This window comes from Euprymna scolopes, chromosome 30 (assembly GCF_053919585.1).
Source record: "Euprymna scolopes isolate OS-2025 chromosome 30, ASM5391958v1, whole genome shotgun sequence".
In the NCBI taxonomy this organism is placed as follows: Eukaryota; Metazoa; Mollusca; class Cephalopoda; order Sepiida; family Sepiolidae; genus Euprymna; species Euprymna scolopes.
In genome coordinates this window covers 65,357,996-65,385,925 of record NC_136511.1, presented here as the reverse complement: position 1 = coordinate 65,385,925, position 27,930 = coordinate 65,357,996, and the positions used below count along the sequence as shown (strand labels likewise).

The 27,930-nt window shown below is 33.1% G+C and overlaps 1 protein-coding gene across 1 annotated transcript in view; it reads left to right on the top strand.

The window, feature by feature from the left end:
- Window positions 1-27,930, top strand: part of LOC145254833 (neuronal cell adhesion molecule-like) — an 898,760-nt gene that overhangs the window by 710,061 nt on the left and 160,769 nt on the right. Inside the window, exon 22 of the mRNA XM_080113668.1 lies at window positions 22,026-22,214. Coding sequence (XP_079969794.1) covers window positions 22,026-22,214 — 189 coding nt within the window. The remainder of the gene's footprint in view (window positions 1-22,025; window positions 22,215-27,930) is intronic.

Here is a 27,930-nt window from a genome sequence, read left to right as displayed (position 1 = left end):
AAATCCGCATGAACTAAAATATATTTAAGCGCCCCCCTACCCCTCCCGCTAGTAAATAAATAAAATGACAAAAGCGAAATATTGTCCGCCATTTACTTTGACTGGAATGAATGAAGAAGAATGATTGAAAGAAGAATGGAATGATTAAAGGAAGAAATGAATGATGTCGGACGAAATGGGTGTAGGAAGAAAGAAAAACTAATGAATCATTAGAAATGAAACATGAGTAATGAAAAAAAGAATGGACGAAGAGTGAAATAAATAAATGGAAGAATGAATAATCTATATCTATATATAGCGTGTGTGTTATTTATTTTGTGTGTCACGCACGCTTACATCCGAGTGACTGTCGTTTAATTGTTATGGACTTTCATTTCTTGTGATGAATAATTTTACCAAGAATTCTTCATAAGTTTTGGTTTCGGTTTTGACTCCGATTATAGAGGACGGCACTCCCTACTCCAGTAGTCTATTTTTTTTAAATTTATTTATTGATTTTTTTTTTTTTTTTTTTTTTTTTATTAATTTTCTCAAGAATTCTTTAAGTTTCGGTTTCGATTATAGCTGATGGCACTAGTCATTTATTATTATTTTTTTTATATATATATAAATAATTTGGTTTCGGTTTCGATTATAGCTGAAGGAACTCGTTATATATATATATAATCTCATAAGTTTTTTGTTTTGTTTTTTTTGTTTTTTTTTTTTTGTTTTTTTTTTTTTTTTCAGTTTCGATTCAAGCTAATGCACCCATATCATACGGATATATTTTTTGTTTTTGAAATCACACCTTTATAGTATATAAAAATCGATAAAACATTAACTCTATAATAATATATACGGAATCTGCAACAATTAAAATGTCATATTTAAGCATACTTTACGACAGGGCTACTCCGAGTGCCCCTGCTAGCTTAGATAAATACTTTTGTAGTTTTATTAAAAAAGCTACAATAATATTAGAGCTTCTCCATTTACACTGAACATCTACAGAATGCCAACATTAATATATTACAAATGAGTTCCCTGTGGAATTTCCACAGGTCCCGCTAGTGAAATTAATAAAAAATATAAGTAACTGGATGAATGAATGAATGACTAAGATCGTTTCCTTCAATAATTACAAGAAACCTTCTCAACCATCAATAGATATGGCTAATGATACATTACCTGAAAGTATTGGTTGGTACAAAAAATGATATCGTTTTTTGACATGCAGTTGAACGTCAAAAAACGACATTATTTTTGCACTAATCTAATACTTCGTACAAATTCCTCCGCTTAACGTTCACGGGGAACATGAGTTGGAACAAGATACATCTATGGCATAGCCGTGGCTACTGCGAGGAAGGTGGACTCTCTCTACCGTGCTAAAAAGTTTCTTATGCCTGAAAGTATCTTGTAGCTCTACAAGGCCACCATTCACCCATGTATGGAGTATTTTCATATTTGGGCTGGTGCACTGCATCATCTGCTGAATTTAGGAAAACTCGTCTCCGGAAAACTCGACCCCAGAAAACTCGTCCCCTTTCGCTAGGTAGGAAAACTGGTCCCTTATTGAATAAATATCGATTGAAAACAATTTTATGATCGTTCTTGAAGGAGATATTGTTTTTTAAAATGGACTATAGCCCCCATAATATTTTTTTGAATTTAGGAAAACTCGTCCCGGGAAAACTCGTCTCGGGAAAACTCGTCTCGGGAAAACTCGTCTCGGGAAAACTCGTCTCGGGAAAACTCGTCTCGGGAAAACTCGTCTCCGGAAAACTCGTCTCGGGAAAACTCGTCCCCTTTCGCTAGGTAGGAAAACTGGTCCCGTATTGAATAAATATCGACTGAAAACACATTTTATGATCGTTCTTGAAGGAGATATTGCTTTTTAAAATAGACTATAGCCCCCCCCCCCATAATATTTAAAAAGATTTTTTTTATTTGTTTAATGTTTTTTTTTTTTTTTTTTTTTTTTAAATAAAATCGATTGTCCGTTTTCTACCTAACTGGCTAAGTTCTTAGTGGTTTCACTTATTTTAAAGCGTTTATTATGTTCATACAAAGTTAATTACCATTTTTTTGGTTCTTATTTTAACGATGTTTTTTGGAGTCATAAAAACAATAATAAAAAACAAAACAAAAAAATTAAAAACTGGGAGCATTACTTTTTTGTTTTGGTTTTTTAATTATGATAGTTTTTTGTTATGTTTTCGTTTTCTCTCATACCAAATGCACTCATGCGTTATTTAAAATTATAATTCTATCAATTATCCACATTTATTGTCGTCCTGTCAAATTTTGCAAAAATTAACTAAAAAATTAAAAGCGAAATATTTTTTTGCCGAGAGAGATGCCATGTGCTAACAATCTCTCGTTAACTCATTTTTAATTTTTTAAATTTTTACTTCAAAATTCTAAAATCAATCATTCAGAGAAAAAGTAATCACTAAATAAATTTATTAATAAATTTTATTGAAAACTCCGCTATCGTTTATCAAGAATCTTTTTGATTTCATTTTTTGTTGTTTGTTTTTCGGAGGGAGATATAGTTTTAACCTCCCCCCTCTATAAATTATATTTTAAAAAATATTAAAATTTGGGTTTGTATTACTGTACACATAGATTCGAAAAAGTAGTTAAAAAACAAATATATAACAAATAAATGTTATCAAAGGCAAGATAAGTTACTTTTCTACCAAACTGGATATAATTACCGTGTTTTTTTTTCAATTTAACATGTTTATTCAGCTCGAAAAACATGCAGTGTTTACCGATGATGTATTGGAAAATTCAAAATGGCGGCCGACTCTCTCTTAATCACGGTAAGTTCGGGAAAAGGTGTTATAAATAATAAACTAGACAAAATACTGTTAGAAATTCGCTCAATATATATTACCGTGACATAGGTTGACATATATTCGGTGTTTAAGAGAGAGTCGGCCGCCATTTTGAATTTTCCAATACATCGGTAAACACTGCATGTTTTTCGAGCTGAATAAACATGTTAAGTTGAAAAAAAACACGATAATTATATCCAGTTTGGTAGAAAAGTAACTTATCTTGCCTTTGATAACATTTTTTTGTTATATATTTGTTTTTTAACTACTTTTTCGAATCTGTGTACAGTAATACAAACCCACGCTGTAAAATAAGTGAAACCACTAAGAACTTAGCCAGTTAGGTAGAAAACGGACACTTAGAAAATCGATTTTATTTAAAAAAAAAAAAAAAAAAAAAACATTAAACAAGTAAAAATATTTTTTTTTTAAATATTATGGGGGGGGGGCTATAGTCTATTTAAAAAAAAACAATATCTCCTTCAAGAACGATCATAAAATGTGTTTTCAATCGATATTTATTCAATAAGGGACCAGTTTTCCTACCTAGCGAAAGGGGACGAGTTTTCCGGAAACGAGTTTTCCCGAGACGAGTTTTCCGGAGACGAGTTTTCCCGGGACGAGTTTTCCGGGCATTTTTACTTGTTTAATTTTTTTTTTTTTTTTTTTTTTTTTTTTTTTAATAAAATCGATTTTCTAAGTGTCCGTTTTCTACCTAACTGGCTAAGTTCTTAGTGGTTTCACTTATTTTAAAGCGTTTATTATGTTCATAAACAAGACTGCATATTTTTTTATATTAATATAAAAAGAATTTACTTATTTACTGTTGTTTATAAAAGGGTAAAATCGATTTTTCTACCTCGCCGACTATGTTGTTTAATTTATTTGGAATCGTTTATTCGGCAAAGAAAAAAACACAGAAAACAAACAAAAAAAACATGTCGAGTGTTACGTGAGAACGAGAACTAATGTCCGGTATATCACATCTTAGGGGTCTTGATAATTGCTAAAAAATAGAAAATTAAAGAAATTACTGAGGGAGATTTGGTTTTAAAAAGAAAATAAATTTTAATATTTTTTAAAATATAATTTAGAGGGGGGGGTAAAACCTATATCTCCCTCCGAAAAACAACTAACAAAAAGAAAATGAAATTAAAAAGATTCTTGATAAACGATAGCGGAGTTTTCAATAAAATTGATTAATAAATTTATTTAGTGATTACTTTCTCTCTTAATGATTGATTTTAGAATTTTGAAGTAAAAATTTTAAAAAATTAAAAATGAGTTAACGAGAGATTGTTAGCATCTCTCGGGCCAAAAAAACATGTCGCTTTTAATTTATTAGTTAATTTTTGCAAAATTTGACAGGACGACAATAAATGTTGATAATTGATAAAATTATAATTTTAAATAACGCATGAGTGCATTTGGTATGAGAGAAAACAAAAACATAACAAAAAAAAACTATCATAATTAAAAAAACAAAACAAAAAAGTAACGACGAATCGAATCGCTCCCTGTTTTTTAATTTTTTGGTTTTGTTTTTTATTATTGTTTTTATGACTCCAAAAAACATCGTTAAAATAAGAACAAAAAAAAATTGTAATTAACTTTGTATGAACATAATAAACGCTTTAAAAGAAGTGAAACCACTAAGAACTTAGCCACTAGCCAGGTAGGTAGAAAACGGACACTTAGAAAATCGATTTTATTTAAAAAAAAAAAAAAAAAAAAAAAAAAAAAAAAAACATTAAACAAGTAAAAATATTTTTTTTAAATATTATGGGGGGGCTATAGTCTATTTAAAAAAAAAAACCAATATTCCCTTCAAGAACGATCATAAACTGTGTTTTCAATCGATATTTATTCAATAAGGGACCAGTTAGTTTTCCTACCTAGCGAAAGGGGACGAGTTTTCCCGAGACGAGTTTTCCGGGCACCGCATGTTACTAGTCTCTCACTCCTGGACAGAGTTCAAAAGAGAGTCGGTAAACTAATAGGTCACGAACTGTTAGCTAAGCTTCAACCTTTGTCCTGTCGACGAAATGTTACACCACACTGCCTGTTTTACAAGTATTTAAATGGTAGATGCTCTGACGAACTACAAGCCCTTGTACCCTCTCAACGTAAATACACCCAGACAAACCCGACAAGCAGCAAAGTCTCACCCCTACATAGTAGAAATCCCAAGAAAGCCTTCCATTCTAATAGTTTCTTCCCCAGAACAGCTAGACTTCGGAATTCCCTTCCGGGGTCCTGCTTCCCCGACTGTACTGACATGCAGAAGTTCAAGTGTAATGTAAACAGATCTTGCTACTCAACTCCCTACATAGTATCCCTGCAATGTATGTCTTTGATATTAGTCCCTTATATCATAGTGACACTGTGCCTTGTTTGGGGTGAAAATGCAATTAAAAAAAAGCTAACTAAATGAAAAAAATGAATAAACGAATTAATTGAATAAAAGAATGAATAACTGAATGAACGAAGGAATGAATAATTTAAGGAGTGAAAAAATGTATAAGTGAATGAATGAAAAAAAAAATGAATTACTAGACGAATGAATGAACGAGGAACTCTGTGACTGAAAGAATAAATATAGAAACTGTGAATGAATGAAAAACTGAGTGAATGAGAGAAAAACGAACTTGATTAATTATTGAAAGAAGACCTGAATTAATAAATGAATGAATTAATGAAGATATGAAGAACTTAATGATTAAATCAAGAATTAAAGGGATGAAAAACTGAATGAATGAATAAAAGAAGAAATGGAGGAAGAACAAAATGGATAAAAAGAAAATTTACTGGAAAAAATGGGGATTACTTGGAAAAGGCAAAAGAAATAAACAAAAAGAAAGGAAACCAAGAGGGGGGGGGTGAAGGAATAAATAAATATCAGTAAAACTAAATAAAGCTGCTTAGAAGATAGGCTAATTTAAACTGACCGGTGATGGGGGTGGGGGGCTCAAAATAAGTCCAGGATGAAAGTGGTGTTGGGACTTTGAGAAATGTATAAATTTCAGGGTGTCCGTCCTTCGAAAAAGATTGTGTGACAGAGTGGTGATATCTCCTAAATAGACAAAGAATCTCCCAAACAAAAGAGTAACTTTGTACGAAATTAGTGGCAATCCTGTTCTTGTTTTTAAAAAAGGTGGACATTGATCGTTTTTTTTTTTAATATCGACCATGGGTAGGTAATTTGTATTAGTAGTATTGTGTGTGTGTGTGTGTGTGTGTGTGTGTGTGTGTGTGTGTGTGTGTGTGTGTGTGTGTGTGTGTGTGTGTGTGTGTGTGTGTGTGTGTGTGTGTGTGTGAACTTAAATCTCTTTTTCTGCGTTTGATATAATCGTCTGTTTATTCATTCATTTTTTTTTTTTTTTTAATATATGCTTGATCCTTATTATAGGAGAACATATTTTCGAAGGAAACTTTCCTTTTCGCCCGTTCATTCATCTTATATATATATATATATATATATATATATATATATATATATATATATATATATATCAATAATGTTTTATTAACTGGAAAACATCCATTTACGTTGGATTAAAGCTTATAACTATAATCTAAAAAAAAAAAAAAAAAAAAAAACAATTACGCCCCTTATACTATCTTAGTTTCGTTATTATTAGGTTGGTGCAAAAGTAATGTCATTTTTTGCCGTTCAACTGCATGTCAAAAAACGAGATCATTTTTGCACTAACCTAATAAATCAAGTATTAACCCTTTGCCTTTTTTTATATTTATGATGCTGATGATCGTAATAGTACTATTGATAATATGCTGCTGCTGGTAATGGTGGTGGTAGTAGTAGTAGTAGTAGTATCCTGCTGATGATGATAATACGTTGATATGTTGATGATGATAATAATAATAATAATGAAATAATTGTAAAATATATTGATGATAATGGTAATATAATAATATGTTGATGTTGGTAACATGATGATAATATATTAATGATAATAATGATTTTTGTAATATAACAATAACATAGTGAGGATGATATTAACGATCCTCCGCTCAATAATAAAGACCAATGTGTATTTATCTTATATATATATATATATATATATATATATATAACAGATAGGAATACGAATTTATATATATATATAAATTCGTATTCCTGTCTGTTTGTTTGTTCACAATTTGATTAATATATACAAAACGGATCTTGCGTTAATCTTTCATTTATTTCTATATATAGTATGATACTTGGTAAAATATACAATTAAGAGATCACCTTATTTGCATATGACATTAAGAAAAATTGATTTTACTAAATAGCGGTATCTTAGTTTATGTTTTTAGCGAGAGAATTAATTTAAGTATTCTATTTAAAATTGTTATTTAATAAATTTTAAACAACAATTATATTGATAATATATTTAATTTAATTTATTTTGGAATTAATATTTCGAACAGCGACCTTTTTATTTTAAAACTTTTTTTTAGTTATTTTCCCCTAGATGCTATCCATAAAAAACAAACGTTCACCAAATATCATTTGGTAATTTCATTGAGTTTCTAGCTGGAAAAATAATTCCGTGTAGATAGAAAAGTGTTTGGGTTTTATTGTTTTTTTTTGTTTGTTTTTGTTTTTTTTAATATCAAAAAAAAAAAAAAAACACTTACGAAAAAAACTGAAGATTTCATTTCTTTGTTTTATTTTATTCCTTAAACGGCAATACAGAAATCGGTAAATTTTTACCATGTAATCCAGCGTCGTTTAATACCTAAAAAAAATGATCTACTGCCTCCCTAAATTCCACAATTTACACTTTTTCGCGTTAATTTCATCGATTACAAACTTAATTTTCTTATTAAAAAGGTAACTTTATACGACGTGACCCAGCGGCGTTTAACCCCTAAAAAATGGAGATCTACTTTTTAGCCTAATACATTTAAACAGCCTTTATAAATATTCCGAGAAAAGAAATTTTGAAAAAAAATAAATAAAATAACATGTTAGAGTGGGGGATCACTTTTCTATATAAATTTGACGTAAAATTACCACCCGCTTTTTGGCTACCAAGTGTTCAACGAGACATGTCACTTCTAGCATTTTTTCAAGTTTGGCGATTGAGGAGGAGGGCAACATCTGACAAGTACAATTTGTTTTTTTTTTTCTGGTGGGGAGATTACATTGGAAACATAAAATAACGATAAATTTAATTATTTTTTATGAAACCATTCTCTACTTTCACCTAACAATTTAATAAACAAAACAAATTCCAAAATATGACAAATTCAATTTTTTTTTTTTTTTTTTTTTTTTTTTTTTTTTGGAGGGGGTTTACATTAGAAACATAAAACGACAAATAAAAAGCAAATCGAAAAGCCCCCCCCCCTAAAAAAAAGCAAATCGAAAATTTCCTTTATTTACAAAAAAGTCAGTAAAAAAAGTGTCCTTACAAAAAATAAAGGTAAATGTGTAGTTTAGCGGCGTAAATTATTTGACAGACAAAAAAATTATAAAAACTATTTATTTTTATATAGAACATTATTAGACCCAAAGGCTGAAATAAAACAAAAAAAAATCATTTTTATGTTTTTTTTCATCATTTTTTATTAGACTAAATGTGCACGCTTTATACGTTTAAAATAATCTGGCAAACCTTAGAAAGGCCAAATTTTAAAAGTAATATAGCGGCCTCGAATAATGAATATAAATGATAAAAAAAAAAAAAAAATGAATTTTTTTTTCTGGTTTTATTTCAGCCTTTGGGTCTAACAAAGTGTTTTATATAAAAATAAATGTGTTTTACGTTTTTGTCTGGCAAATAATTTACGCCGCTAAACTACACATTTGCCAAAATAAAAAATAAACGCACACATTAATGTTCACAAAATCGTGGGTTTTCTTAGGACAGTGATCTCTTCTACCGAAATATCTGGTGGAGAGGGTATCAGATACTTCTTTTGGGGGGCGATTACATTTACATGTTTTTATCCGTTCTTTTATTTTCGAAATTGTTGTGGGGGTATCCACGTTACCCATGATGAAAATGATTAGTATAGCAGGCGTGTTTCAAACGGAACTTCATGCCAACCCAGGCAACGCTGGGTACCCATGCTAGTTTATTAATAAATATATATCTGCCTCAAACAAAACTTAGTAAAAATGACTGCCGGACGAAATCATTTCAACAGTTTAGGAGAAGAAAATATGACACTAACACACACACACCTGACGTAGTTATATGGAATAAGTCAGAGAGAGTGGCAACCTTGGTTGAAGTGAGTGTCTCAGAAACAGACCAAATATCAAGGTCTCATGTATGATATAAAAATAAATTGGAATCTTAGGGAGATATCAATCATACCAGTTATTATAGGTGTAACAGGGCTTATGAAGAAGAACCTAAAGTCCTACCTAACTAATATTCCTAGTGAACCAAGTGCAAAAGAGAATGTACTTAAAGGAAGAGCGAGGATACTAAAAAGAACCCTTGGTTGGTTTCAATAAAAACCAGCGGAATGTTGACAGCTGGTTTGGCTGCTCCATACCCAGCATTACAATCTTCAAAGAAAGAAAATGAAAAAAAAAAAAAAAATGCGCGCGCGCGCGCACACACACACACACACACACACACACACACGTCCATACACATACACGCGCACACACGCACGCACGCACGCATACACACACATGCAGTCTGAATGAATTTTAAATGAATTACTTCAATCTATTTCCATATTTTTTTCTTTCTATACCAATTGATATGTTTTTGTTTTTTTTAACCTTTCTAGTTTGGAACATTTTTTTTAACTTCAACAACTGAGACGTTACTTTATATGAATTTAATGTGATCACAAGCGACGCATACCTTTTTTTCCTTCAATTTTGATGCAAAGTATGCACTCGTGATGGTAATGTATATTGATAGATGGTATAAAATGTCGATGATAATGTATAATATGCATTGACTAGAAAAATATGCGACCCGTTAGGTAATCCATTGAGTTCGGATAAAATGGAGTATTGTTGCCACATCTGGGCAAGAGCTGCTAGAAATATCTTATCCTACCTTGACAGCGTTCAAAATAAACTTCGTAACCTAGTAGGGGTGCCCTTTTCTTTCCCTGCAACCTCTATCTCACAGAAGAGACGTCACGAGTCTGTCTCTGTTTTATCATTATTTTCATGGCAAGTGCCCCCCTCATTCAAGAGAAACACTCGTCTAGCTGAAAACATTATCAATAATTTCCCCCAATCTTTATCTGTGCCTAAACCTAAACGTAGATTCCATGAACAAAGCTTCGTTCTCAGAACTGCACACCTGTGGAGCTCTCTTCCATTTGCCTTCTTTCCACCTGACTACAATATGGTCGTCTTCAAGTCTAATGTAAACAAGTTCTTGATGAGCCGTTCCTCTTAAGTAATTCAATTTACCAAATTTACACTTCTAATGATTACTATGATATTGTTCTTTTAACTACAGTAAACTCTAACCCTTATCCTCGAATGGCCTGGTGATTCCTTTGTAAAAAAATTTTTTTTTAATCGGGAGAAGGGGAGTTTTTATTTTTTTACTCATTTCCATCCCAAACAAGAAATACTGCTATTAGGAACATGGGATAGTATCTAACAGGGAACTATGAGGAGAGAGAAGTGTGTTTACATTTAATTCAAACTTCGGGGAAGCAGGAAACAGAGGGAATTTCATATTCTAGCAGTCCAAGTGGAGAAACTATTAGAGTGAAAGGTTTCCGGCATCTAGGCATCTCAACAGTGAAGGGTGGTGGGATTTAAAAATGGCGCCCGACTCTCTAATGAACACGGTAAGCTGGGAAAAGGACTTAAAAAAAAAAACAAAAAAAAAAACTATTCAAAATATTGCTAAAACCCACCGAATATATATCAGCCTATGTCAGGGTAACATATATTGAGCGAGTTTCTAACAATATTTTGTCTAGTTTTTTTATTTTTAACTCATTTTCCCAAACTTACCGTGTTCATCAAGAGAGTCGGGCGCCATTTTTTTTAATTTTCCAATACATCGGTAAACGCTGTATGTTTTTCGAGCTAAATAAACATGTTGCATTAAATAAAAACACTAAAAAAATATCCAGTTAGGTAGAAAAGTAATTTATCTTGCCTTTGATAACATTTATTTGTTTTATATTTGTTTTTTTGACAACTTTTTCGAATCTGTGTATAGTAATATAAACCCGAGACACGTCTTCCAAAAAAAAACGAATTAATCGATCTAACTGATTTGAAGTCATGGAATTCACAATGGGAAAAGTTTTATGGTGTCCATTAAAAATTCCATTAAAAAGTTTTATGGTGTCCATTAAAAATTCCTAGGAAAAAAGATATTTGAAGAAGATTAGAAATTAAAATGGCTGGAAAGTTGTGAACTTGATAACAACCGCGATAACAATAGAATTCAAAATCGACTTCGAAATCTAGTAGATGGGGAGATATCTTCCATACCTTTCTACAGACAACATTGCTAGACATTGTGACGATTTTCCTTTTTTTTTTTTTTTTTTTTTTTTTTTTTTTGTAATAGACTATTCGGTGCATGTTAAGATAATCCACAGATGGATTTTTTTTTTCAAATGTGTAGTTTTAAGCAAAAACAAAAAGTATTATATATATATATATATCTATATCTATATATATATATATATATATATATATATATATATATATTGTTACACATGCGTTAAAAAGGGGGGAATTAAATAAAAGCAAACAAAGTTATATAAAAAGAAATTTATGAAGAACAAATATTTATCGCATATGTGATAAGGGTAAAAATAGAAGGGAGATACACGTGTTTGAACACAACAGAATGCGAGAAAGAACAAAAACACGGACACAAGTGGTAATGTTTCAAAGTTAGTTTATTTATTTATTTATTTATTTATTGTAATTATGAGATTAAATAAAATTTAAAAAAAAAAACAAATTACGAGGAGGTGGAAGTGGTATCTTAATCTACTATCTGAAAATGCCGACGAGAAATATATCGATACAAAAAATACATCAATACAAACAAAACCATGGCAAAATGAAAGCACTCGTTAATTTAATATACAAGAGAGAGGTATGCAGAGAGGGGACTTACAGTATTTATTTTTCATTTTTTTTTTCTTTTCTATGTGAAGTTTAACCACCATTCTATTTCCTTCGGACGACCATTTTTAACAATATATAAAAGACACTTTGTGTGTGAGTTCGTTTGCTATTGACTCCAAAACGACCAGGCTGAATTTTTCTATCACCGCACAAGCAGAAGGACCCGGCATATAAAATCAACAGTAGGTTCTTTGATAAGATAGGGGCCAGTTTCAATATGAATGTTTCTGTTTAGAGAACAAATGGACCATGATACTTTACTTTTGCATTTTAAACTTTAATTCAAGCCTTAAAATAATTTTATAAAATCAACAGTAAATTCTCTACAGTCCAATGTAGAGTTCAATGAGTCACTGCGGAAAGGCATGTTAAGTTTCGTTCCGGTGTACTGTGGTAGGACAATCAATTTCATTGACAAATAGGCAATTTCATTGATTTTCATGACAATAAAAGCATGTTGTGGAACATTCGTTGATCTTCATTCAGTCCCAAGCAACATCAGGTCTTTATCTTTAATAATATATTGATACAATGGTGTTACCAAATCCGACTGTGGGAATTGAAACTCCTAGGCTAGCTCGATTGTCGCCCTTTAATTCTGATAACCGGAGAGCGACACAGCCACGTCACTTCCTGTTTCTTGTATCTCTCCCTCTTTTCTGCTGAATTCTCAACCAGTCAGCATGTAATGAAGAACCGCTCTGGTTGGGAATAGCCACCCAACCAGCGCTCCTGACTAACCCGTCAGCCTTTCATTAACCGCAAGTAACGTTACTCCTTTCTCAACGCACTCTTATTGTTACTATCTATATCCTTATTATTTCTCATGTAAATTTATGTAAATAAAATCTATATTCTTTCACTAATATATATCAGTATATTTCGTTTTCACTTGCGACCTTCTCAATCACTCTACCATTCAATACTATTAACATTGTCTGAAGAGACTGGCTTTCTCACCTAAAATGCACCAAACATTGATGTTATCTTTTTTTTTTTCATTTCCTTTCTCTTTTGCAAAACTCAATCATGTTCTGCAAACTCAAAAGCAAAAACAATTTTTCTCTACAAAACAATCAAACAGTAAATATAATATTTAAATATATAAAAGGTTGAAGCGTAGAACCTTTTTTGCAAGATTACTGGATTCTGCATTAAATAACCTTAAAAAGGGTTGATATGCTGTAAACCAAAACAATTAAATCAAGAACCCCCTCCCCGCTCTATGACAAGCCTGACTTGTAGCACTAAGAGCCTTCTAATCAAATTTATGGGATCTGTCATAGCCAACGTATAATAACCGTCGCAACATGGATAATTTTCTAAAATCAATGCTAAGTTCTCTACAGTGCAATGTAGACTACAGTGTATTATAAACTAGGTCACTTCGGTAAGGCATGTGAAGTTTCCTCCCCGTACACTGTGGTGGGATCCCGACTAGAGCAGGCAATCAATTATTCGCATTACCACTTGTTTCCCAGATAAAAACAGGATGAGGATAATTAGTCATGAATTTGCAGACAAAACGCAACTAAATTGAAACTTTGAATTTGAGATCATGTTTTGCATCTTTTCTATTTGCTGAGCGATGAACAGAAAATCAGTTCAAATAGGTTGAACAAATAAAGTTTAATTGAATTTTCTACGAATGTCGAAAGAATGTCCGAGAGATTTTTTTTTTTTTTTGCTTGTCTGCAACAACAGTAGATGATAAAATATAAAATGAAAAAAATTGAAAAAGGCAGACATATTTTTATATATATATATATATATATATATATATATATATAGGCATTTCTAATATTTTTTAATTTATTTATTACTTATTGCTATGCCGGATAATTGAAATCTTATTACTTTATTGAAGTCTCTTGCATTGCATTTTATTGAGTCTCTTGCATTTTGATAATATACTTTGTGGTGCGAAATTTGTTCTAATAATTAATAATTTTAACCAAGGTGTTTGACAATAAACCTGATCTTGTGATTCTTGCTTCATTTTTTTTTTTTTTTTTTTTTTTTTTTTTTAATGGATTTTGTAATACCGGTTAGCTCTGCAAGTATATATATATATATATATATATATATATATATATATATATATATATACTAGCAGTTTAACTGGGCTTTACTCGGGCCCTATGTACTGTTCATAACTTTATGTGCACTTATATATATATATTAAAAACTCATGTCCAGGTAAACTACATCTAAAATTTCAAGTGTTTGAACACAAAATTAGCGGAGGAGTTTGGTTGAGTCTGCAAAGGTCAACTTTTTCAACTTTGACCTCTTGGCAGCCAAATTTTCGCCCAAAAACTGATTAAAAAGCTCGCTGCATGTCTAAATATCTTTTATGCAAAATTTCAAACATTTAGACCCAAAATTGGCTGAATAGTTTACTAGACTGCAAAAGTCAAATTTTTTTAACTTTGACTTGACAGCCAAATTTCTGTCCGAAAACCAATTAAAAAGACTTTCCCAAATCTCAATACCCCTTATGTCAAATCTCGAGTCTGAAGACCGAAAATTTACAGTTATTTGGTAGGGAAATGTGCACAGACACACACACAGAAATTTTCACTTTGATAGATATATAGATTTCCCCAAAACCTCTGACGTTGATGGAGGAGACAAAAATTTGCTGCTATGGATTCAAATGATCTGAAATAACAAGAGGAGACTTGATTCCAAATATTTCTCATATGTTATATATCCCCTATTTTGGAAATAGGGTACAATTGTGAATAGCTCCAGTATCAAATAATTTTTCCAGACTGTGAAATTTACTTTATGTATGAAAACCAAAGAGGGGAGATCAAATATGAGAAATATTTGGAATCAAGTCTTCCCTTGCTGTTATTTCAGATCATTTGAAACTATAGCAACAAATTTTAGTCTTCCGTCCATCAAGGATAGAGGTTTTGGGGAAATATTAGATATTTTGTAATTCATATGCAAAACCAGGAAAACAAATGACTATGATTGAAAGGTACAGTATCTTTCCACCCACGAAAAATCATTAAAAAAATTTTTTTTTTCTTACACAGGCATCATCACATTATCAAGGCCAAGAGGCCACTCGAGGATATGGGTTAAAGAGTGTACAGTAGAAATTGGATAATATAGTAATCAATTCGGTAAATTTGTTAACTTATATGGAATGTCTCATCAAGAACTTGTTTACGTTAGACTTGAAGACAACCATATTGTAGTCAGCCGGAAAGCAGGAAAACAGAAGACAATTCCACAGGTGTGCCGTTCTAAGAAAGAAGTTTTGTTCATGGAATCTAGGTTTAGGTCCAGATAAAGAGTGAGGGGGATTATTGATAATGTTTTCAGCTAGATGAGTGTTTCTTGTGAAAGTTTGGCAAGAGGGGACCATAGACTGAAGCTCAGTCAAACACTTTCCATGAAAATAACGATAAAGCAAACTCGCAACATCTCTTCTGTGAAAAAGAGGTTGCAGGGAAGAGAAAAGGACATCTCCTACGAGGCTACGAAGTCTATTTTGAACTCTATCAAGGCAGGACAAGTCCTTTCTAGCAGCTGCTGTCCAGATGTGGCAACAGTATTCCATCCTTGGATGTACCTGGCTCTTATATAGATAGAGAATTGCATCAGTAGTGAGATATCTACTGGATCGATAGATTACCACCATTAAAGATTCTAGAGAGTGCTGAAAAGGAAAATAACAGTAAAAATCCCAGGAAACGAGTAATCTCCAAGATATGAAAAAATTATGAAGTTGGGATCACTTTTCTATATTAATTTAACATAAAATGGACATCGACTTTATAGCCAAAGTGGCCATAAAGTGGGTGCTCATGTTACCTTAAATTAATATAGAAAATTGATCCCTCAGTTCTTGAAACGGTAAGGGCAAATATCGCAGAGCCTACTACACAATTCAGGTCATTATCTTTCCAACGAGCCTTCATTTGTTAAATTCTGATCAGAAGTTGCCGAGATTTCAAACTTATGAAATTGCCCAATTGGTATATCAATATATGGATTTATTTAGACTCGACGCCAAATTGAATATTCAAATGCTCATATCTTTGGTTCTATGGGGCGAAACAACATGAAAATTTGCAGGCTCTTAGAATATTAAAATACTATTCTATGGTCAAAATTTTATGACAATTGGTTAAAAAGAACCTATATTTTCAAACCAATAAAATATGCCCATATTAGCATACATTTTTATATATAGTGTCTAGTAAGCCAACTTTAGTTTTGCTGCTGTGGGATGAATTTTACTGTATATTTTTTTTTTTTTTTTTGCTTGGTTGTCTCCCCCTGTGGCCTTGCTAGGCCACTAATATATATATATATGGACACACACACCACTTTTTTTTTGGCAATTTTATAAGTTCCAAATCTCAGAAACTATTGATCAGAATTTAACAAATGAAGGCTTATTGGAAAGGTAATGACTAGAATTGTGTAGTGGGCTATGTGACATTTACCCTTAAGGTCGCACATTAAGGGGATCTTCCATCATCCAGAGCCTATTTCTGGCACCTTTTTAAAGCCATAAAATGTTTCAATCATAGTCATTGTTTTCCTAGCTTTGCATATGAATTACAAAATATCTGATATTTACCCAAAATCTCTGACTTTAATGAAGCGGAGACTGTGGTTTCAAAGGATCTGAAATTACAGCAAGGGGAGACTGGATTCCAAATATTTCTCATGTTATATTTCCCGTCTTTGGTTTTCAAACATGAAGTGAATTTGATAATGTATAAGAATTATTTGATACTGGAGATATTCATAATTGTACCCTATTTCCAGAGGAGGGGAGATATGACGTATGAGAAATATTTGGAACCAAGTCTCCCCTTGCAGTTATTTCAGATCATTTAAAACCATAGCAGCAAGTTTTAGTCCCCCCTCCATCAAGGACGGAGTTTGGGGGGGGGGGGGATATATATATTGAAATAAACGCTAATGTATTGCAAATTTCAAAAAAATAAAACAATACAGCATTCATCTTCCACAAACGGTAAAAATAATTCACGTGAATTCTTTCGAACATTGTTGCGAGGAATGAACACTGTCCAAAATACAAATTTCCAGTTTTTTCAACGTCATTCATTTTATTTCGCTACGTTTTTTTTTTTTTTTTTTTTTTTTTTTGTGATCAAAGGCGAAGGATCCTTCGCTTAAAATATATAAAAAAAAAAAAAAAAAAAGTTTTTATGCTTCAGAAAATCCTCATACCCTTGAAATATATATATATATATATATATATATATATATATATATATATATATATATATATATATATATATATATATATATATATTCCTATAAATTTGGATCTTTGTATATTGATATTCATATTAAAATCCTTTTTTCTACTGGTATTCATTTGCTTCCCCAGGAAAGCAAGATGTGACACAAGGTCGTTTTTAATGTCGGTAAAAAACAGCTCCCAAAAAGAAGGGCAAAAGGGGCACTCTGGTAGGGACCGAAAATAATAATTATCTCAGTATAGAGAGGGGGGGGGGTCCCTTCCATTGACGAAGGACAAATTAACCTAAAAGTAGCATCAGAACAGATACTACACTTTGAGTCATATATTTTTTATTCACTCTGAAAATTTACAAACAAAACAAAAATAAACAAACAATTAGGCACAAGGCCACTCAATAATTGGGGGAGAGGGGGGAGTCTATAGTCACCTTCGTCACTGTGTCATTTGTTAATTTAATCTGTTTAATCCTAGCTAAAGTTCTCATTCACCACAATATCTCAAGTACACCGGGGGGAGGGGGTCCTACCTAAGATTCCCAAATCATATCGTGTGTGTGTATTGTGTTTTTTTAATTTTATTTATAAGCAATAAAATAAATTTGCAAACATAAAAATTTATAAAAAGTCGTTTGTTTAATTTTAATTAAACGTTATAATAAACACAACCCTCTTTCTATATATATTTATGTCTGCCTATATATATGTTTATTTTTAAAAATTTGCCTGCCTCTGTCAGTTTTTCATCTACGGACATAAAACTTAATGTATAGGGTATTCAAACTCATGCAAAACTTTATAGTTGGGTTTTAGTCGGGGAAAATCGGTGCAAAAGTGTGAAAAATAAACAAATAGAATTTGCCAGGTGAAGGTTGACGGATTTACGAATATACATGCGTAACGTAATAGCTATTGGTTCATGTTTTAATTTGTAGCCTTTCAGCAAACATGTCTTCATAGCTGAAGCAGTAACATCAAAGGAAAAAGTCAATCGTAAGCTAAACGTGACACAACGGATAAAGTATTGATTAAAATTCAGTTCGAAGCAACACTTTTCTGGAGGTTGAAGGTTCAATCCTCAATGCGAGGTCATGCTAAAAAATACAATTATGAATTACGTAAGACTTCTATTCAGTCACAGTTTGTTTGTTTTTTTGTTTTTTTACACAGTGATCACCACTTATCAAGGCCCGGAAGCCACTCAGGGATAAGGGTTATTGCAAGTACATTATGTTAGTGAGGAGATTTGCTGAAATGTTTACTTAAGGGGGCGGTTCATTAGGAATTTGTTAACATTCTAACAGTTGTTAGAACGAGAGCATGCTACTCCCCCCCCCCGGGAGATTAAATAAAGGTTCCTGAGTTCAAGAGAAAATTTCCAAGTTCCACAAGATATACCTGTCAAAACACGCAAGATGAGAAAAGTAGTCCGATTAATCCAAATAATGATACAAAAAAAAATCAGTATTTACGTAACACCTCAAAATACACATTTATTTTATTACAGTCAAAGGATTGAGTACTGCTGCCATATCTGGACAGGAGCTGCTAATAACAGCCTATCCTGCCTTGACAGAGTACAAAATAGACTTTGTAGCCTAGTGGAGGATGCCCTTTTCTCTTCCCTGCAACCTCTCTCCCACAGAAGGGACGTTGCGAGCTTGTCTTTGTTTTATCGTTATTTCCATGGCAAGTGCTCGTCTGAGCCCCAATCTCTGGTCCCCCCTCGCCAATCTTTCACGAAAAGCACCAGTCTAGCTGAAACCACTGTCAGTAATTTTCCCCACTCTTTATCTGTGCCAAAATATAAAACGTAGATTCCATGAACAAAGCTTCTTTCTTAGAAGTGCACGCTTGTGGAACTCTCTTCCGTTTGCCTGTTTCCCACCTGGCTACAACTTGGATTTCTTCAAGTCCAACATAAACAAATTCCTGATAAACTGCCCACTTTAGTAAGCCACTTTATCAGATCTCCATTACTAACGATTCCTACGATATTATCCCATTGATTACTCGACACGCAATAACCCTTATCCTGGAGTGGCATCCGGGCCTTGATAAGTGGTGACTTCCTTGTAAAAAAAAAAAAAAAAAAAAAAAAAAAAAAAAAAAAATTACAAGTCTTTTGTTTGGTGCAGAGAGAGCTTGAATGACTACTAAATGCCTTAATTGTCTAGAATCTCTCTGTATAGGGGTTTGCCAGAACAATTTGGTATAAGGTACTCTTCCTTACAATAAACCGTGACTACATTTTTAAAATCCCATAGTATTTGCTTCTCAAATAAAATCTTCTCGGTATGGCTTATTTGAGAAATGGGGCACATTCTTCAAGTGATGTTGCCTACAGTAACAACTGAGCTGGATACTGCACCAGACTAGATTAATTCTAATTCTGGAATCCAGCTAGACCAACAGACTACAAGGAAGATATACTATAATATAATTAAATGGTGAATTGGGGAGGGGAAAGTTAATGTTTTTAACTTTTGAAGGGTAACAGAGAATTTAATGGAATAACTAAATATTCATGTATCTCACAAAGAGATCGAATGTTAGCCCCTAGGAAAGGGGGCCCTTGATTTCTGAAAATGAAACCAGAAAGAAAATCTTTTGTTTGATGGATTTTTTATGTTGTATGTCTGTGCTGTTCAGTTCATCTGTATATCTATATGTCTATAAAAATGAAATTCTGTGTGTATATTTCCCTACTAAACTACTCTGTCAATTTTCAGTGTACAGACTTGAGATTTTACATAAGGGGTATTGAGATTTAAATCGACGATTTGACCTTTGAAAACTCTACCAAACTCCTCCGCCAATTTTGGGTCTAAACACTTGAAATTTTAGATGTAGGTTACTTGGACATGGATCTAACTTTATAATTTGATTTGAACCCAAAACAAATGTTAAGCGGTCATAATTGGGGTCAAATTTTTTTTTTTTTTTAAATTGACCTCTGTGGTTTCTACCAAATTACTCAGCCAATTTTTGGTCTAAACATTTGAAATTTAACATAAAGTGTATTCAGACATAGGGCAAACTTTTTAATCGGTTTTTGGCCGAAAATTTGGCTGCTAGTTCAAAGTTCAAAAGATTTTACCTTTGTTGTTTCTAGCAAACTATTCAGCCAATTTTGGGTATAAACATTTGAAATTTTAATAAAGGGTATTCAGGCATGCAGCAAGCTTTTTAATCAGTTTTTGGGCGAAAGTTTGGCTGCCATGGGGTCAAAATTGAAACAGTTGACATTTGAAGACACTATCAAACTCCTCCCCCAATTTTGGGTCTAAACACTTGAAATTTTAGATGTAGGTTACCTGAACTCGAGTCAAACATTTTAATATATATATATATATATATATATATATATTCAAACTTTTTAATATATGCATATAAAGTTATGAACAGTACATAGTGCCCGAGCAAAGCCAGGCTGAACTGCTAGTATATTATAAAAGTGAATAAAAGTAATCTTGTTTGAGTAGAAACGGTATCTACCAAACTATTTTGTCAATTTTTGATCTACAGCCTTGAAACTTGACATATAGAGTATTTGGACCTGTAGAACAAATTCGATTTGTTTTTTAGTAAGAAAAAAGGAGCTGATGAGAGATAAAATTTGGAACTTGGTAGTCGACTTACTGTGTATCCTCTATGCATGCGCAAATATACATTTATACATTTAACTGCATTAATTAATAAAGTTTTGAAATTCATGTGTCTTATATCAGATGATAGCAAATACCGCTGGAGATCTAAATATTTTGCTTCCAATTCTAACTGATGGTACTCAAATCATATTTTTAAACTTTTGAAATAATTACTATATATTGGGTACAATATAATAATCAATAGAGAATTGGTTCTATAATAATAAATAAGAAATTGGCATGAATTGAAATATCATATTTAAGCATATTTTACGATTGGACCATGCCGGGTGACCTGACCTGCTAGTTTCTGTATAAAACACCAATAAAAACTACTCTCACGTCAGTACAGGACAGTTGGTATTAACAACCAGGGTTGCAGAATCGAAGGTTATTTCAGAAATGTCTCTCGTTCACCCATGATACTTCAGATTTTAAAGTATTTGTTTGTCTGTCACAGATATTTAAAAATATTTTTCCATCCACCCATGTTTAAATTTGAAAAGTATTCATAGGTATGTCACAGATATATATATTTTTTGGAACTTTGTTGTTTTCTTCATCTTTGTTGGCCCCCCCCCCCCCGACAAAAGAGGGATTACACCTAGTAATCCACTCTTGTTCGTCTGTTCGTTTGTTCATACTTTTCTCTTGGACTTTTTTAAAAATTTTGCACAAACATTAGTCATGGTGAAAGTAAATTTTTGCCAGAACGGATTTTCCGGGATAAGTCTGGTTGTCTCCTTGGGGAGCATTATAGGGTAAAATTATCCCAAATTGTTCATCCGTTCATCAATTTGCATATTGGATTTAAAAGAAAAAATTGAACAAACATTAGTCATGGGGAAAGTAAATCTTTTCCTTGAAGACGGGGACCCCGTTTGCAGATGAAACAAGAGAGAGTACTGCTATGGCCGTTGGCCGTTTGGGGTAGGCTGGACCTCCCCCCCCCCCGAAAAAAAAAACATCCTTATCTACACAATCATTGATAAAATTCACAATCCTTTCTGCAATCCAAATTTTGGTACAAATAAACCTCAGACTATGCCTGAGTTATCCACCAAGTTTCCGTCATGAATGTCCAACAACCTTTATATATAATAGATTGAAATATGTTATTTTTATTTATTTTCTTTCTTAACTTTGTTATTTGTTTTTTTTTTTTATTTCTACCTTCAGATAAAGCCAGACAGAGCACTGCCACGTCCAGCAGCTCTGAAGCATTACAGAGCTCTGGCAGTTTGGTCACCTCTAACCTCACTACGTTACTGACCAGTCTCCTTCCGCATTCTCGCTATAATGTGTCAATCTCAGCATCCACAAGCACTGGAGGACTAGGGAACCCAACCATGGTCACCATCACCACTGGTAAGTTTATTTGTTCTTGAACGGAGTTCTGAAAAAGTCCATTGACTAATAATGGAGACAAAATGTATGGATGTTTTGGATGTACCTCGCCATCTGGTCCATTTCAACCCCTTCTCCTGTCTTTGTATGATTTTCGCTTATTTATGTAAAGTGAATCACTATAATATCTACATTTCATAACTTTCGAATTTTAGAGTCGGGTTCAAAAAAGAGATGAATAGAAAAGGGGACATTGGGTTCACTTTCACCAGCTTTGTAGCTCTCACTTCTCTTCTTTTATCAAATCTCCCTGCCAGGAGATAACGATAAATAGAAACATGATAGACCGATTAAAATGCTATTTCAAACTTTAGCATGACAGACCAATTAAAATGCTATTTTAAACTTTAGCATGAAAGACCGATTAAAATGCTATTTCAAACTTTAGCATGACAGACTGATTAAAATGACATTTCAAACTTTAGCATAACAGACCGATTAAAATATTATTTCAAATTTTAGCATGACAGACTGATTAAAAAGCTATTTCAAACTTCATTTGCAAAGGAAGCAAAAAATCGTATGATCTGAATGCTGTTTGCCTGGAAGGTTGCACGTCACCGGAGGCTAAGTCTGGAGGTCTGGAACAGGTACTCTAGACGTAACGTGGTTCAAGGTTGCTCACTGGGTCTGGAACGATTGGCTGAACATCAGGGCGATCCAGAACGGACGGTGGATACTGAGAACGTGGGGGTCAGTGTTAAGGAACAGGCGACACTGAGAATGGAGGATCAGTGTTAAGGAACAGACGGTTGGTAGGGAGCCAGGTGCAAGTGAGGTTGCAAACCGGAGGAACAAGGTGCGAACGAGGTGAGGTCGCAGGCTAGAGAAGCAAGGTGCAAGCGAGGTTGCAGGCCAGAGGAGCGAGGTTGCAGGAAAGCTGCAGGAGGAAGCTGGTGGCACTGGAGCAAGCTGGAGACACCAAGGGCTGGAAGGCTGCAGGAATGAGCAGGAAGCCACTGGAGTGAGCTGGAAGCACTGGAGACTGGGAGTGAAGTTCACTGCTGGTGGGTCTCAGGAGGCAAGCAGTAGTGAGTCGCATTAGTAGAAAAACTTAGTAGGCCTGATAAGGGCTAGTTGTTTAGCCTGATAAGGGCTGTTTGAACTGCTGCTGAGATGGCTGGTGTCACTGGGAATCCTTCGGCTGGTGAGTTCGGTCGACATGACTGGTAGCGTCAGCGTCGCCCTTTTGAGAGCCTCCTCCTATTCCCCGGCCGAAACTGCCTAGATTTATTTCCTTCCCCACTGAGCAAATTAGGCACAAGGCCGTTTTTTAATGTGGAGAGTAAAGGGGAAAAGGGGACCAACTCCCCGGGGAGTAGGGGATCTGGATAGTGACAATTGGTATGAAGGGCTTCCTCTACATTGACCAATAACTGATTGCCACAAGGGCAATGGTCTTATATGTGGGGTTGCCCCCACATATGATCTTTTGAGATTCATGCTCAGCCCCCGCAGGGAACAGGCGAAACTGCCTGGTTGGGCCAAGGCTGGTTGTATTCATTTGGCCAGCATTGTTAGTGGTGTCGCTCCCAATAAGACAAACAAGCAACTCTAATTAATTCTAGACGAAATTTATGCAATCAAATCTAGCTTGAGTTTGATGATTCCATTTAAATTAATTTCGTCTAAAAAGTAAAAAAGTCAATTGCCTGTTTTGTTTGATATATTTGAATTCCGACGTGCGTAGCGAAATTGATGATAAAAAGAAAGGGAAGGTGTATGCATTCACTGAACCCGGGTATTGTTCATACGTTAGTTCACGTTAGCCAATCACGTCCTTTGTTTAAGGTAAGGGAAGGCGAAGAGAACAGCTGGAGCGAAGAAAGAAAGGAAAAACGGAGGCGGTGATTTTTAAACCGTGACAAGATATATTTAAATATCTGCAGAAATGAGAGTAACATACTTTTGTGATATATTGTGTGTGTATATATATATATATATATATATATATGAACACAATTTAAGATTGTAAATTATAATTTACAAGAATTTATTGTTGGACAGGATACTCAAAAATAAATATTTATTTGTAAACTTAACTTTTACTTCTTCATTATATTGATGATGAACAATAAATTTGATTGCAAATTTCAGCTTAGTTTTATTTTTTTTCTCATATATATATATATATATATATATATATATATATATATATATATATATATATATATGCTTTGAATTCAGTTGTTGTTTTTTTTTTTCAGAAAGATGCCTATAAACACTACAATAAATAAGAGTTTTCTTTAATTCTGATGATTTTGCGAATTTCAAATATCTCTATTCAATAATATCAACGTTTTTTTCTTCACCACATCCTTTTTTAATTCCAAGGGGAAAAAACAGATTTCTCCAAGTGTTTTTTTTTTTTTTTTTTTTTTTTTTTTTTACGAGGGACGCGTATCTGTCTCTGGTGAGTTATTTGGTGAAACATGTTATTCAACGAAACATGTGTAAGATAAATAAAAAAAAATATGAATTCAATACTATGAGTGCAAATACATCTTCTGGTTTTGGAATGCTAACTATATATATATATATATATATATATATATATATATATATACTAGCAAAAGTACCCTACACAAAATGGACTCTGATTTATGAAAGTATGATAGGTTATGAAAAGGAAGTTGGAGATATCAAAACCAAAGCATAATATGGTGAAAATAAAATAAAATAAAATAGATAAACCTCATAATTTATTATACCATACCTGCTCACACTGAAACACTTATCACAATATTCTGTGGATCTATATTAAAAAAACCTTGTTAAACTTTGTGACATATTTCCATTCTATGGGGGTCAGGTGCAAACGAACACCCCATAATTTTATTATACCATATTTCTTCAAACTGAAACATAATTATCAAAGTATACTTACGCAGATAGATATGAAAAATCTTTATTAAAGTTTGTGCCTATTTCCATTCTATGGAGGTTAGGCGCGAACGCAGACCCCACAATTTTATTATACCATCCCTATTTAAGTTAAAACATACTTATCAAAGTAGTATGTACATCTATATCAAAAACACTTGTAAACGTTTTCTTTTTTAGTTTTTTTCCATACTTTGTGGACCAGGCGCGAACGCAGTCCCCACAATTTTAATGAATGATCAAATATACCCATTCCTGTGTCTCGATACATCTTCTATCATTATATGTGATCAGTTTTTTTTATAATAGTCAACCATATAGGAGCCTATTCGTGACCACACACACATACACAGGCGTTCTGCTGTATATTATAGATATATATGTATGAGAGTGAGTGTGTGAGTGCGTTTGCTATATCTTATACTGTCAAGTAGTTTACAGATTTTAAAGAGTCACTGACTTTTTTGCACTTCCACTCATAAGCTTTGGAAATGTAAAAGACAGTACTTACTTTGGACACACACTCGCGCCTCACTCTTCTACCCCTTCTCTCAACATGGACATGCTAGTCCGATAAGAGCTGTCCACTTATCAGGCCAAAATGAACTTTGGCCATTCTGTGAAAAATACAGCCAGACAATTGATTTTCTATTCTCTCTCTCTCTCTCTCTCTCTCTCTCTCTCTCTCTCTCTATCAGATTGGACAGTAACAGCCGCTAAAATGGCCAATAAATTTGTAAATATCATAACTTTCTGGCCTTTTTTCACAGCATTCCACAACTGCTAATAAAACTAAAACTCTATTACAAGGGTCGTTCCAAAAGTTACGCCTCTTTTTTTTTCTTTTTTTTTTCTTCCTTTTCTTTTTTTCTTTTTCTTTTATTTTCCTAATCAAAAAGTTGTAGAGTTACGAAGACGGGAGTGGCACCATTAAAGCGAGCAACCATTTTTTGCTCCAGAATTTATTTTTCTACATAGTCACCACCATTCTCAATGCACTTTTGCCAGTAATGAACAATGGCAATTAGTGGGCGTCTGGAGCATATCTTGTCATATGCAAGTTTGTTCCAAAAGTAAAACCTCCCTTTTTTTTTCTTTTTTTTTTTTAATTTTTTTTTTTTAATTTTTTTTTTTAACTCAAAAGGTTGAAGAGCTACAAAGACGAGAGTTGTGCCATTAAAACGAGCTACCTTTTGTGCTCCAGCATTTATTTTTCTACATAGTCACTATCATTCTCAATGTGCTTTTGTCAGAAATTCAATGATGCATCTCTGCTTCTGATGAACGTCTATGACTGGGATTGCTCTCCCACCCTCAATATCTGCAACAGAGAGATGAAACTTTCTCGGTCATGAATGCATAAGTTTAGTCATAGCAATACTATTTACAATCTTTTCTGGTTCATTCAGGCAGAATAAAAAAAAATTGGAGGCATTACTTATGGAATGCCACTTGTACATTATTTTATCTCTGAACAATGTGTGTTGTTCTAATCTTGATTGTTGTAATTATATTTTTACCACTTCCGTAACTTCCATGCTCCGATTGAGATGCTCTGATTGAAAACTGCTAATTAAACGAATTGGTTGATCTGTTGAGCTGTAAGGGCCTCTTCAGTTAGTTTGTCTCAGATAGACATTTATGACAGCATTTAATAAAGAATAATAAAATTGAACATACGTGTGTCCAGCCCTCGACAATAATCTCTATCTATGCTATTATATAAAAGTCACTTTGTGTGCGCGTCCATATGCGTGAGGGTTCCTTCCTCATAGGTTCCGAAACAGCTGGGCCTATTCTTTGCAAATTTCACACAAAGGTAATTTATATGTCTGGCAGTGTTCTTAGATATGTTTTGTGCAGAAATTCATCCGATCTTTAAAAAAGATGGTCTTCTATTATAGATAAAAAAGAATATTTACAGGGGAATATTTGACCTTACATTGGCCGGTATAATGCAAGATATCTCCCTGTGAATATTCTTGTTTTGTTTTTTTTTTGCCTATATGAAAATAAAGATCGTTTAAGATCGTCAAGTCCAAATATCAGCTGATGTGATATTGTAAACAAACACAGATGGAATTTGATGAACGACATTATCATTATTTTTTTTTTTTAAATTATTCCTTGTAATATATAATAATCAGCAAATAATTGATTCTAAAATAATACATACGCAATCTGCATAAATTAAAATATCATGTCTAAGCATATTGTACGACCGGACAATGCTGGGTGGCCAGTTTGTCACGTATATACGTGACTAACTGCCCACCCGGCAATGTCCGGTCGTTTAATGAAGAAAGCATTTATTGATGGAAAATAACTTTTAAATGGTTTCGATTTTCAACTTCACAAATTCGTGCCATTTCCAGAACATCATTCATGACGGATTGCAGGATCACTCGATTACGATTTTATTCTATGAATCCATTCCTAATGTTCTTCTTCAATTCTAGTAGAATTTCAAGTTTGACAGTGTAAACTTTTTCTTTTAAATACCCCCCTCCAAGAAAAATGTTGCTAGCACACTAAAAATGGAAATCATTCAAAGATGTTATATTTTATAAATTTTTGAGATGACATCCCTACAGATTCTGACAATGGACAATTCCTGACGTCACTTCCGGTGTCCAGGTTCTGCTTTTTAGCAGTCTGAACCCAAGGCTTAGAGAGAGAGACAGTCGTAACTTTACGTTGTCCTTCAGTTGAACGGAGTTCCCTCTCATCTAACATCGTTTCTGTATTTTCTGTTTAATATATTTTTCATTTTATTGTTTCCGAGTCTTCTCCT